The sequence below is a fragment of the Lissotriton helveticus genome, chromosome 4_1 (genome assembly GCF_964261635.1).
Source record: "Lissotriton helveticus chromosome 4_1, aLisHel1.1, whole genome shotgun sequence".
Taxonomy (NCBI): Eukaryota; Metazoa; Chordata; class Amphibia; order Caudata; family Salamandridae; genus Lissotriton; species Lissotriton helveticus.
Window position 1 is genome coordinate 1,520,240,705 of NC_136063.1, and position 15,048 is coordinate 1,520,255,752.

The 15,048-nt window shown below is 45.1% G+C and overlaps 1 protein-coding gene across 1 annotated transcript in view; it reads right to left on the bottom strand.

Annotated features, from left to right (window-relative positions):
- LOC144827580 (aromatic-L-amino-acid decarboxylase-like) overlaps positions 1-15,048 on the bottom strand; it is a 1,238,931-nt gene that overhangs the window by 680,526 nt on the left and 543,357 nt on the right. The window contains exon 5 of the mRNA XM_078685836.1: positions 3,611-3,745. Coding sequence (XP_078541962.1) covers positions 3,611-3,745 — 135 coding nt within the window. The remainder of the gene's footprint in view (positions 1-3,610; positions 3,746-15,048) is intronic.

Consider the following 15,048-nt stretch of genomic DNA (forward strand, 5'->3'; position numbering starts at 1 on the left):
TTTGATCATATCACTCTAGTTCTTATTGAGTTGCAAAGGTGTCAGATTGAGCCTAGAATTACATTTAGAATTGGGTGCCTAGCCTACAAAGCAGCCCACTCCAACTATCCACCCTACCGTTTTAACCTCCTCAAATTATCTGGTGATATGAGAGGTCCCAGAAGCAAAATAACCTTTCACTCAAAACCCAGAGCTTCAAAACTTCACACATAGCACCTATCGCTCTTAGGAGCTGCTTCTCCTCTATGGAATCATTTCCATGTCAATCTCGGGATTAAAAGCATCTTCTTGTCAACATCTAAAGATGCATCATTTCCAACTGTATTTAACTCATGTCTTGACTGACTGTGACCATCTGCTCCTTTTAGTGCCATCTCTAGATATTCACCATGGTTGCTCTGCCTGCACGTTTCTGCCTCTCGCCTTATCTATTCCTTATTACTATCTCTTAGTTTCCCACACATCCTCTGCTCATAACCCACTGGAACCCTCCAGGATCCAGATTCCTTTCAAATTTTAATTTTCCTTCTTCTTCCTATTGACCCATTGTTACTCGATTTACTTTGGCTTTCAGTTGCACCCTAATTCCTACACCAATTGCTACTTGCTTTCGCTTCTTTTTTCCTACTTCGTGCTACTGTCTCCATTATTATAATTATTATTATTAATAATGTTATTTATAAAGCGCACACTCACCTAAAATTCATCCTGGCACTAGACATACTGTTATGGTCAATCACAATATCACCCACCATTATCTTGTAACCAGCCATGTTTTACGAGATTTCCTAAACTGACCAAGATTTGGCAACTTTCACAAACAAAATTGGTAGTCTGTTCCACAGGTAGACAGCTTGAACAGGAAATGCTCGACCTCCATCCCGAGAGAGTCGGTATGTATTTACTTTGTATCATAAAGCCAGCTTCTGCTGATTAACCCCTTGGCTGTGGTGGTAATTCCGCCGCAGCGCTAGGGGGAGGTTGGAGGGGGGCCACGCGGCGCCGCCATGCTCGTGACAGAACCACTCCGTCACGAACCTCGGGCGCGCTCTGCTTGTGACGGAGTGGTTCTGTCATGGCCCCCCTGCTCAATAGAACGCGCCGCGCAGGCGCGAAATCACTGCAGCGCAGGCACGGCGGCCGGACCGTGATGAACCCACTCCGTCACCAGCACAGCGCGTCCGTGGCTGGTGACGGAGTGGTTCCGTCACCAGCATGGATGTGGTTAACAAGAGAAGTCACCAATATATCACTGAAATAAAATAGTCTCCAAGGATTCTGACTACCAAAGAGGCCACCTGCAGAATAATAGTCTGAGGTGGCCAAAAATCCACCGGTAGTCGTCATGAGATCTTATTTGACACTGAACAGAGCATCTCTGTCTTATCTTTGTTAAATGTGAGAAAATTGGAAATTCGATGTCAGCCAACTAGTAACCTCCTGCATACATTGATGGGAACTATCATACGGTGTGGGTATTTTTGGGTCACCCATTATTATAAGCTGGGTGTTATCAGCATAACTCATGAAGACTACCCCACCTATGGCGAAGCAACTTAGCCAACGGGCTCAGAAAGACATTAAATAGGGTGTGGCTCAGTGATGACCCCTGGGGCACCCACTGTACTATAGCTTTGAGTTCCGACTGATATTGGGGGGATACACCGCCTGAATTCTGTCCATCAAATAAGACACACAACATTTTAAAGCTTTATACTTTATACAGATATCAGAGAGTCTCGCAATCAGTAAATCATGGCAGACTGTATCGAATGAAGCTGACAAATCTAATAATGCCAGGTCAACAAAGTTACCTTTGTCAATTGCCATCCTCAGATGCTTAGATTATTCAGAACAGATACCAGCATGTCTCTGTTCCCTTCATAGGGCTTAAGCTGGACAGAGCCAGATCCCATAACGCATTACTCTCGAGATGGCCTACTAAAATAGAATTTACATATTTTTCTGAAAATTTTCATTGGAATTGGGAGCAGTGAAATAGGCCGATAATTACATCTCACTTTCCCTGTAAGCTTCCTCTCACTTTTCCTTCTGGTCAGACCCTGGTATCCTCTTGACACCTGTTTTGTCGTGAACCTCACGTGTGTTTTGAGCTCTTATTCCCTGCACGTTCACACTCCATCCTGTTGCCATCTACAGTCACCTGATCCTACGAGTCCCTCTCTAGTACCCACTGTTCCCACTGAGTACCTTATTACTTACGTTTTTTTCTTTACATATAGTCAGCTAATGAGAATATGCTTGATCTACCTTATGTTCATCTAATGAGACCATGCTCGTTCATACTGTTTCATTATTCAAAGTCACTCTTCATGATATACTGTAAAACTCACAAATACACATGAGGGAGATGGATAAGAAAGGGGTTCAGATGCACCCTCCCTAATTCAGTTAAAACGAAGAAGTATCTCATCCCTATGACGAGAAATTATTTCATTAAGAGATACAGGGCCAGATGTAGGTAGAACTTATTTACTGATTCTTAATTACCGAATGTTACCGATTCGGTAATTAAGAATCGGTAAATAAGAAGGGGGGTATGTAGGAACATCCAGATGTTCCATTTACCGAATCGGTAAATATCTGTATTTACCGATTCGGTAAATACCGACCGGTAATGCTCCATTCATTCCTATGGGCTTTGAAGCCCATAGGAATGAATGGGGCACTACCGGTCGGTATTTACCGAATCGGTAAATACCGATTTTTGACAAGGGTGCAGGGTGTGTCACTTTGACACCCTCTAGCACCCCCAAAAAAGGTTCGGGGGCCATGTGGCAGGCATACCTGCCCTAAGGGCAGGTCTGCCTGTCATATGGCACAGGTGTGCATGCACACATGTGCATGCACACCTGAATCGGTATTTTACCATCAAATTGAATTTGATGGTAAAATACCGAATTTGTAGGTCTTGTGGGACTCAGAAGAGTCCCACCTACATCTCAATTTTACCGATTCTGTAAAAATACCGGTCGGTAAATTTACCGACCTGTATATTTACCGAATCTGTAAAATTACCGAAATGGCCTGTTGCAATCCCCCTACATCTCAAAAGCCAAATACCGGTCGGTAACGGCCGAAATCGGCCGTTACCGACCGGTATTTGGCTACCTACATCTGGGCCACAATGTATTATTGTCCAATGTGGATCCTGGGCGGCCAGATCCATGCCAGAATTTTAGCATATCCACATTTAGATAAATGTAGTTATCTTAAAAATCTGGCATGGATCCGGCCCTCCAGGACCAATGTTGGAGAACCCTGGCTTGGAACACAGTTTGTGGTATACACTCATCATGCCTAAATGTATATATGTAGTAAATTCTGTCTGCGCCCCAAGCTTGAAGATGAATACTTGCTCACAAATAACACACACCTACAACTGCCTTGATTGACAGCTTGCTCAGCGTTTTACCATAACAGCTAACGGAACAGGACTTCACTCTTTAAAGGAAATAGAAAAAAGGTTCACAATCTTTCTTTATACTTAGAAAAAGAATTCCAAATATTTATGTGCATTTATGCCTGTGATCTTAGGTAGCCGAGGACTTCTTGCACAGAGGTACTTGTCAGTCGCATATTCACTCACCTGGTCTGAAGAATATCCCACAAGCTTGTCCATGATTTCGCCTCTCGATAGCTCTGGGTGTTTAAGATGTAGTTGTTGTAACACTTTTGTTCTGGCAGCAAGCACCACCATTAGACAGGCCTCACTAGCGGTTCCCTGAAATAAATAATAACAATCGGTTATGGCAAAAATGAGAACGAGAGCAGAAAATCAGCATAGAAATTTTAGACAGTGGTTTTCATATCTGACCTGCCTCCCCATTTCTGAATAATTAATGTATCTCACTTATGTTGTTGTTGCTCTTAAGCAGCAAACATAGGGCACATCCCTGCGTTTGGAAACAGAGCGTGGCGTTAGCTATCTTGGCGTACTGCCACGCTTGAATAGTTTGCTTGTACATATGCCTCAGAGTGCTTGCATAATAAAAACGACAAATACAAAGTATAACGTTTAGCCCTTTTCAACCGGTGAGCAAAATGTTCTGCTTTTTTTCTCAAAATTCAGGTTTAAGAGAATATCTCCCTAATTACAACAAGCGTTTTCAAATGAATTTGCTTTTACTTCACTCAGTGTTCAGTTATATTCGTTCTCGTAGGATCAGGCTATTATTACCAGTTAACATCTGCTACAGTTAAAACTATGGCAATGCAACTATGTAGTTAATTTTAAGGCTTGCTGGTCTAAAAATCAACTCTTGCCTTCTTCAGTGACTGATGCACCCTTTACATTGGTTATGGCTGTCTGAGGTAGGAAAACAAAATCGAATTCTTCAAATAAGAGGATATCTCTTTAAAATGACTCACTTCAGTGATGTCAGTGAAGGGGTATTAAGGGCGGATTGGCAAGGCGGGCATTCGGGCATGGGCCGAAGGGCCGGTGCCTCAGTGCCCTCTGTGGGCCGTTTTTTTCTCCCCTGTCCCAGTCCACAGAGAGTGGACTAGGAAAGGGGAGAAAAAAAACGGCTCACAGAGTGCACGGAGACAGACTGAGAAAATGAAAGAAGCCTCGCTGCGCGGCCGGACAGCGATTGTCAGCTGTGGCCTCTCCTTCACCCCTGCCCTGCAAAGCAATCAAGCTGAGGCTGGGCAGGGGAGGGGTGATTGTTTGCAAGAATCGGCCTCCCTGGGGGCCAGGTGTTTCTCAGGCCTTTGAGCCATTTTCACCTCGGCCCCCCTGGGGCCCATGCAGCCCAGAAACGGTGTTAGTATGAACACCTCGCCCACAGCCCTTCACATTCAGGGCATAGTGGGCGAGGAAGAATGGGTCTTGCTGTGGGGGCAAGGTGATGTTTGGAATTTTTTTATTTTATTTATTTAGTTATGCGATTTTATATAGCGCGGACTTTACCCGAAGGTGTCAGAGCGCTTCACACTAGGAACAGCAATAATGCATGAGGAGAAAAATTACAAGTGGACAAATTACAAAAGCAAACGTTAAGTTACATGAATCAAAAGTGACAATAGTGAGCAACCAAAATACATGAGGTAGCAACTGGTACATTACAGGAGGAAAAAGTGATATGTGTGTAGGTTACAAAAGCGTACAAAGTACAAGTAGAGGTATAATACTGCAATAAATGGCTGACACTCCAGCACAGAACAAACGTTACGTAGGCAATGGTGGCACTTGTGCAAGTATCTAAAGCAAACAAAAGTGAGAGGTAGCATACAGTGTGATACCAGAGAAAAGTGTCATGTGCAAGTTACAAAAGGGTACCATACACAGGTACAAGGGTAATACTACAGTAAATGATAAACACTCAAACTGCCAGAACACACTGGGAAGGCACTTCCCATGCACCAGCTTCACCTCAGCCTCCCCCTGCCTACCTGGATACCTTGGAGAACCCAGAAAGCTGTGTTGTGTGCTTCCCTGCCAAAACATTTTCCCGAGGCCTGGAGGGCTGATTAATTTACTAATTGCAGGGGCCTTATCTCTGTTCATGTGCTCCTGAGCTGAAGGTCTGGGCAGGGCCAAGTTAGTTAGTAATAGCAGGGGCTTTGCTGCTTTTCAGGTGCTCCTGTGCTGGAGGGCTGGAATAATTATGTGACAGAAAGGGGCCCTGCTATTTTTTTAGTTGCTCCGCATGTAGGCCATTGTCACCTTGGCCCTGTGTCCTGTGCAAGAACAGTATCCTCCCACTTTCATTCCTTGTCTGTGCAAATGGTGTTTCATGAAAGGGCACGCCCCTTGAATGTGGGCCAGGCCCCTTAAATATGCCCCTTGAATGTGGGCCACGCCCCTTAAATATGGGCCACGCCTCTTGAATGTGGACCACTTTTTTCGTCAGTGCCCGGACCGAATTGTGATCCCAATCCGACCCTGGGTATTATATCATTTGAGCTGACCTCCACAAACGGTGATTGGGGACATTCTGCGCGTTCCTTCTCCTCCAGGGCACGCATGCACCATCACGAACGTAATGACGCACATTAGCGTAAGGAACCAAAAATCCGTACTGATTAAATAATGCGACACAAAAAACACACGGCGTGGCATTTGTTTAACTGGTTTGCCTCCCTGTAATTGTACCTGAAAGACCACTGCTTACCTACTCTGTGACAACACAGATAATGTTGGATTGTGTGTGCTCTCTAAACACACAAACATCTCCCAAGCGACAGTAGAGCAACCTGCTACACAGATAAGACAGCACAACTCAAAAACATCACGGAGCATGGCGGTGTTAATGTAATTTGCATATCCGGGATATAATCATGGGTTCCTGTGTATCACAGTGTTCTGGGGTTCACGGTATTTAGAATATGTCCTGGGAGAGTTTTAGAGACAAAGGGCCAATTTCAAAACAGTACTGAGTAAAATAATTAAAAAAAAGAGTGCTTGAGCGAGAGAGGGAGTTTACACTGCAAAGTACTAAGGAGACCAGATAATTTCAAGATATTTCCATATACCTGTTTTATAAAGCATTCTGCCCCGCAAAGTATTTGTTGCCAATGAAGCATCACGTGACGTACCGCCACAGGCATGAGATGCTTGTATGACAAAGGGACTGACCACTGTTACTTCCCATGAGTTAGAAGCAAGGCTGCCAACGAATTATGAGCTGTTTGCAAATGTATAACTGATTTTGAATCATGTTTAATTAAATAAAATGGTGATAGCTAACCAGAGTCAGATCCTTTCATTAGAAGTTTTTGTTGAATTTGATAACAAAGGGGGAGGCAGTAGTGATTTTAATTTCCTGTTGGTGAAGGTGGAGACTGAGATATGGTCTGAGTCTCTGATAACACACATTGTAGAGCTCCTATGCTCTATATTACTGCAAGGAGCTTCGTTTGAGAAAACTGTTCCCTCTTGTCAGCAGTGTCAGTTTGAATTCTATGTCAGGTCTGGAGGCTCCGATTATGCTTTCTCATTTCTTTACTAGGAAATGCTCAGCAGCCAATCAGATAACAGTATAGAACAAGCATTGGTATAGCCAATAGGTCTTGCCTTAGGGACATTATAAGTGTTTAGCTATGCAACAGTTGATGTTGCACCAAGGATATTGTGCTGCATAAGTAAATACTTTTAAGGTCCCAAAAAATTTAATTTAATTTAATTGTGGGTTTATATAGCGCTAGGAATCGACTCCCGGAGGAGTATCTCCACGCTTCGACCGCTGGGGAACCCGTCCTGGCTCACCCTGAGAGATGGTCCCTAATGGGTATCTCTAAGGTGCGACCAAGCATCCCCGGCGGTCTGGGGGGGCCGTTGTGAAGATGAGGCAAGCTGATGCCCAGAGTTGCCGAGTGTGGTTTCTGACTAGAGTAGGCACCGAGGCGAGAATTATCGAGTCCGCTGACCCTGGTCCACGACCCTGCCGCGTCGGGAATCGAACCCTGGTCCCGGGCCGTTCTCTGCTTACGGGTCTGCCGCCTCTAACCAGTGAGCCACACTTCTCCACTTCTCCATAGCCAAAGGCGAGACCTATTGGCTATGCCAATGCTTGTAATACATTGTGATATGTTCTATTCTTAAAATAGAGAATAAAATACAAAAGATGTGTTCTCTAATACATCAAAGAAATACTCCAGCCTAGAAGTTGCAATACATCTAAATGTTTCTATCAATGTTAACTGTAAGAATATCATATCCATCACAACTAAGTAAAAGGATATGTTAGTTCTGCCTACGACAACACCTACTTTGCATGCAAAATAATCCTTTTCACTTGCTGCTCGAGATCTTGGAGCTCCCACCTGCACTCTTCATCAAGAAAAAACACAAACAACCATGCGATAGGAAGCATTATACAGAACACTGCACACAGATGCAACACAGCATAGATATGCTATATAGCTAGCAATCCCTTTGCTTACAAACACTCTCCACAAATACATGCTGAAGGAAAGTAGGGTATTAAGTACTAATGAAGTGGGTCCATCACAAGTAAAAAGTATGCAACCTTCCATCTACTGGAAACCAAGTACTACTGTGTTGCAGCAGTTTATTACGCTCACACTGCTCAATACCATGCATTAACTTACAAATATATACACGTCGGCAGCTGTAAATACCTATGATGACACTCTCTGAACAGTTAACACCCCTACAGAGTTCTAAACCCTAAAACCATCCAATCCCCCACAAACAAAATATAATGGGGTGTAGTTACAAAAAAGGCCACCCCACTGACTTTGTCAGGGTGCAAACACATCGATAAAAACAAATGTCATGATAAATCACTGAGACACTTAAAACCTCCAATGATGGTACCCTCTTACAATGACATTCATTAATAGCTGTAATGATTCACTGCACAGGGAACGGTGCGTTTGTCTCCTGGTGGCATACTTCAGTCACCCGCAGTGGTTTCACCAGCCCTACTGGCTTCTAAATGTTTTAATTCTTGTTGAGCCTAATCATTAATGCTCAAATTCTTAGCACAGGATTCAGCCCTGATCTGGATGCCTGGCACTTGTCCTAGGCCTAGGTTCTACCTCTGAAGCATCCCAGGGCCCCAAGGCAGAGTTCCCTTAAGTCCTGCACCCTCCAGTTCCCAGAACCTCCTGGTTGACCACTTACAGTGCACCTGTGGCAGTGAAGCCAGACCACCCTCCTTCTAAGTTACCCTCATGCAGAGCCAATCCACAAAAGCTCCAGGGGAGCCCTCCGGGTTCTCCATGCTGAAGGTTCCCCCATCTACTGTCCCTCACATTTTAAGGTGGGGGGGGTGGGGCAAGAGCCACCGACCCTGGTGAAAAAAATCCTTGTCGCTGGTTGCTAGCTGAAGTTCAAAAGTCCCAGAGTCCATCTCCTAAGGAGTCCAGGGTTTTCGCTCTCCCAGCTTGGTACTTCCCCAGGTCAAGATGGTTCTCGAACGTCTCTTATTTGTGTGGGTGTTTTTAAAGTTGAGATAAAATGTTCCGAAGCTAGGCACCTCTGCCCAATCCTAGGGTGACATCACCACTCCACCTCTACTCCACTTTCCTTCACAGCATCTAGGGGACTTCCAAAAAGGTGCCATCATGTGGTCTACTGAAAGACTTTCTTCGAAAGCCTAATTTTGACCCCCTAACTGCCACAGCTGCCTGGTTCCTTCCCTCCAAAACCTCAAAGGGCAGCACTTCCTATCACTATTTGCAGAGGTCTAGCTAGCCTCATTTGTTTCAGTGGGGTCGGGCCTCCCAGGCTGGCTGCAGCGTAAAAAGTAACAAGCAGACTGTGATCATGTTGACATCTCTTTTCCCGTCTGGGTTGCTTGATGATGTCAAAACTGCAATATATTGTTGTCCTCCGATCATGTTTACATGTTTGATGGGAGTACCTTTAATACCTCTTTTGTTATTCTTCACAAAAATAGAAACATTTAAAAAAAATGTGTAACAGACAGATGCAGATTCAGTCCCTACCCTCTTCTCTCCCAGGTGCAAGCCTAAATACCAGCTAATGGCACTACTGAATAGGGAGGCATTTGATCCTCTAATTTGCCAGCAGGGTGATTCAAAAGTCCAAATCTAATAAGAAACTGAGTCACAGAAAAATTATGACTCTTTAAGTGACACCAAGAGTGCAGATACATGTACATTTATTTCAAACCTGCATCTGGATCCTGATTTACCATAGGGATTGTACATTAAGCACGTCTCCAGGCCTAACTATGGCAAAACTATATTTTTGTGCAGACTTCGCTCATAGTGCATAATACAGTAAACACCGTAACTACTCAGTTAAGCACTCCAGATGTAAACACTTCTGCTGATAATGGACATTCATAAGGCCTAAACAAATAAACACCAATCCATGAACGGTTCCTTTTCCACAAGAGTATATGTATGCAGATACTGGGCTGAGTTACTGTAGTCTCACACACAGCCATATGCATGTGCGCACGTGGTCACATGCAACCAACCCTAAGCCTCTTACCCTAGCTGCGAATCAGGATTCTAGTGGTTAGCACTCTCAATCCATTTCGAAAAGGCTTAATATTGAATGAGAGTCACTCATGCCAGAATTCCAAAAACCAGGTGGACCCAAAAGAAATACAATAAAATCCAGATTGGTAAAATCGTGCAGAACCCATTTCTCACACACACTACACATTAACCTACAAAAGAATACGAAAAGGCAGAAAACATAACATACATTTAAATATAGCTTAGATATGTCATTATCAGGCTATTCTTACAAAACCAAACGGAATATACTATCACTAACTGCTTTACGCATATGTTTATTTGTGGGGCAATGGGCATGCCTGCACATCCTGAAATACCAACCCTCCTCACACTGCCCCTCAAATCCCACCTGCGCCTAGTGACACCTAACTGTTGCCCCCCGCATCTTCTTTCTGTGAATAGACAACACCACATTAAGTCAGTTTAACCCACGCTCAAGCACTGGAGGTAAAAAACGCACTCTCACAACCTTCAATATTTGTTAATAGGGACAAAGAATAGAAGGTAACATAGTACTCAATATTTTTTATAAATCTAGAGGTTTAACTCAAGGTTTTCATTTTGTACTGATGAATGAAACTTGATTGTGATCATCAGAACTAAATATTCAATCAGAAAAAAAACATGAACCACTACAGAGAAATGCTAGCTGATTCTCACAGGAGCTAGAAGTGAACAATGTGTGTAATGACTAGTAAATTGAGACATTCCACAGTCCTGCAGCTTTATGCTAGAGTAGGCCAAAGTACTGAAGTTTATTTTCCATACCAGAAGAGATGCAAACAAAATCAGCATGGAGTTTTAAGAAACACTTTTCCAGTAGATATTTCTGCTCAATGCTCATTTACAGTCTTCAGTGTTTATTGATTTGCCTCCTAAATCTACAGTATCCCATTAGTAAACAAGCACCATTTACTGACCAGCACCGCCTCACCCCCACAACCTCCATCTCCGAGGACTCCCAACGAAATGACAGCACAAACGCCCCAAAAAAAAAAAAACGGGGTGGAAACAGGATACTGAATCCCGCCCCTCCAGGACTCCCTGACTTGCCTCATGGTTGCCATGGCGATATTTCAAGAAATATTGTTGTGATACCGTAAGGCAGGTCATGGAGTCCTCGAGAGGCGGTATCCAGAGCAGACAAATCTGCAAAACAGGAGCTTTTTCCAATGGCAGGCCTCCGTTTCGAGAGGCCTGCCAATGGAAAAAAGGGGCGTGGCTTCATGCCGTATTGAAAACCCCTCCTGACAATATCTCTTTGCCTGCTACAGCGCATGCGCTGCTAGCAGGCTTCGACCTAAAAATTACACTACAATACCCATGAATACTCTGGGTGTCACCTGACAACCATAGAGTCACTACTATAAAATGTCCCCTAGAGAATATAACATCCTCTTTCTTTGCTACCTGTCGCAGCCAGGTAAGTGCTTCCCTTTTACTCTTATGCCTTATGACTATTTTCATTGCATTATTTGCCTTTGATTGCTTATACTTTGTTGGGTTTGTTCCTTGCACCTGCTTCGGTCTGCGCTCTGACGATTATGTGGGGCTTCGCGCCTTGCGCGCTTCTGGTTTCCCTCTGTTTGTGCTGCAGGTGCCATTCGCGCATTTCACTTTCACTTATTTCCCGATTTTAGGTTTCTCTCCTTCGCGCAGCTAAGGATACGCACCCTCCTCCCCGGTTCGGGCGTTTGGCGCCCGCACTTGTGGTTTGTGGAGCAGGAGACCGGAGGCTCTAGCACTACGAGCGTTGGTCGCGTAGTCCTTTAACTCTTTTGTTGGCAGGCGGCCGTACCGCGCATGTGCGGCGGCCATTTTACTTGTTTACTTTCCGACGCAATTCAGAAATTACAGCGCAAGAGCAGCGCTTTCAATGCTCTATGCCCACAGTCTGCTACGAGCCCCAATTTACACCCAACTGTCGCAAATACTCAGTTTGGGCTGCAGAATTGTGCATAGGCCCTGCCTAGAGTGGTGTCATTTCTGGCAAGCCCTCCCTCCACATTGTATTGCATTTCTATTCAGGTTCCTTGGTGCCTGTGTATTTGTTGGCTTGCCTTGGGGTTTGTTGTCACTCCCCCTTTCATTGGCCTTTGTATTATTGGAGTGCCAGTGTGGCATTATTCACACTTTGTGTGTAATTATGGCAGAATATTATGATGAGGAGGAGTACTATTACGATGACGGGGCTTCGGGCTCCATGGACCAGGATTTAGTGGAGGCTCTGGACGCGGGTGTTCAGCACTCTGTCAATAAGGCGCTAGTTCGCGCAATTGAACCCCTTAAACATCATCTTTCCAATTATGCTTTACAGCAGAGCTGGTTGCCTGCCTCCTCTGGCCGTTCTTCCTCTCAGACTTCCAAGGTTAATCCTCACAGGTCTGACTTCCTTAAATTGGCTAAATCTTTGTCTGAGGAGCATTCCTATGGTCCTTCCAAAGAGGCTCGTACTTCTCAGATGCACCAGACAGACGATGGTGACACTTCCTCGACCACGTCCTCTGATCATGAAGCCTCTCCTCCTCCTGCTAAAAAAGCTCGAAGGAGCATTTTGTAGACGCGCCTTCTCATCCACAACTCTTCACTTTCAACCCTTCTGATATTATTCATCCCAATTCCTCTTCTTGGCTCCCTTCACCAGACATAGCGGAGTATGTCCAGTCACATATCCATCAGCCTTTTGATGCATGCCCGTCTCCAGTCTGAGTGTCCACGTCCGGATCTGGCCGATAAGTTGGCTGACACTCCGGAGGTTGATCCAACTATGGTCACATACCTTAGGAAATATGCAAAAGACCCTAAAAAAGGTATTGACAGAGCATGGCGCTCTTGTCAGGATAAGTTGTTGGATTTATTGGGTCCCCTCACAAAAATTTGGATTTAGGTTTCCGTGCGAAGGCCTCTTCTTCCTCAGTTGATCCGGATGAGTTAATTGGATGGTCTCAGAGGGCCATTTGTCAATTAGGAAACGCCAATTGTGCCTTGTCCTGTGAGCGTAGACGCTCTATTCTGTTAAAATTGGACCCAAAATTGTCAGACTTGTCCGCTTCTAAGTTGGGTCCTTTGGCTCAGGGATTGCTATTTGGTCAACCTTTCCTTAAAGAGTTAAACAAATTTGTTGCTACGTTTAGTGGCCTGGACAAAGCTCAATTCTCCCTTAAATGGGCCTTTTGTCTGGTTTTTGGGCGGGCCGGGCGATATGGGGGACGATCGCACAGCCGTGGGTCCAACCAAAATAACCAACGTGGCTATCAGTCCCATCGTGGAGGAGGTCAAGATTCCAGCTACTCCAATAAGTCATCCTTTTATCCCTCCTGCAAAGGCAGAAACCAATTCAAGAAGGGACGCTACCGTGGAAACCAAGGAGGACATCAGGATTCCTCAACTTCAGATGAGCCTGGTCTCCGCTTCGGAGGTGTTATTGGGTGGCAGAATTACATTTTTTCTACCAAACTGGCAATTGATCTCGAACGATGCATGGGGATTGAAGACTGTCAGGGGTTACAAGATAGAGTTTTTCAGTTGTCCGAATCAACCCCATCCGCCTTCACACCTAGTTTTTTCCCTTCAGGATTAGGCAGTCATTTCAGCGGAAATATATTCTCTTCTGAGAAAGGGTGCCATAGTTCAGACTTCTCGTCATCCTCAGGGCTTCTCCAGCAATGTTTTTCTGGTTCAGAAAAAAGGGGGCGGTTCCAGACTGGTTCTCAACCTCAAAGACTTCCACGGCTTGGTTGTGTACCGACACTTCAAGATGGAGGGCATTCATCTTCTCAGAGACCTTCTTCAAGAAGGGGACTGAATGGTCCGTCTCGATCTGAAGGATGCCTACTTGTCCATTCCCATTTACGGTCCTCATAGTCGGTTTCTGCAATTCCAATGGCAGGGAGTCTGGTTTGAGTACAAAGTCCTCCCCTTCGGCCTCTCGTCAGCACCCTGGTGCTTCACGAAACCTCTGAGGCCTGTCGTGGAGTCTCTGCGAGCCCGGGGTGTTCGTCTGATAATATATCTGGATGACATTCTCATCATGGCTCATTGCCCTCAGTTGTTGATGACTCATTTGAAATAGTCACTAACTCTACTACAATCACTCGGCTTTCTGGGGAATCCTCAGAAGTCTGTTTTCGTTCCCTCTCATTCAATGGAATTCCTGGGTTTCCTGGTCAATTCTCTATCTTGCCACCTCCTCTTGCCCAATCAGAAGATCAGATCTATCAAGAGGGAGTTGAGATTGATTTTATGCAAACAGGTTGTGTCGTTGAGGTCTATAGCACGGATTGTCAGTCTATTAGCTTCCTCGATCCAAGCCATCTTCCCGGGTCCTCTCCATTATCGAGCACTTCAGGGTTTAAAAATCTGTCATCTCCAGAAAGGCCTCCGGGATTCGGATCAGATTCCTCTTTCAGAGGATGCAAGGTGGGAGATGTTGTGGTGGTTGGAACACATGGAGTGTTGGAATGGGCGAGCCCTGTTCGGAGTGTCCCCAGAAGTGGTGATAGAATCCGACGCCAGTCAGTGGGGATGGGGAGCCCGTTGCGGTCCAATGTCCACGGGAGGCCGGTGGTCTCAGGAGGAATTGTCTCTCCACATAAATTGTCTGGAGCTTCTAGGGGGTTCTTAACGATTCGTTGCTTGTCTCCGCGCATGACAAACTGTTGCATACTTCTCCTCATGGACAATGTGTCAGCAGTCCGTTATGTCAACAAACTAGGGGGAACGAGGTCCAGGATTCTAGTGGAAATTGTCAAAGATTTTTGGCATTTTTGTCTTCAAAGGAACATCACAATTATTGCAGAGTATCTTCCAAGTCGCCACAATCTGATTGCGGTCTGGAATTCTCGTCACCTCAGAGATTTCAGCGACTGCAGGCTTCATCCTCGGGTGTTCAGATCCCTGTCCCAATTCTGAGGTCAGTGCCAGATCAATCTGTTTGCCTCGCGCCTCAACACTTAGCTTCCCCTCTTCTTCAGTTGGTATCCGGATCCGTAAGCCCTGGCCACAGATGCTTTTCTGCAAGTCAGGCCCCCTCACCTGTGTTATGCCTTTCCCCCATTT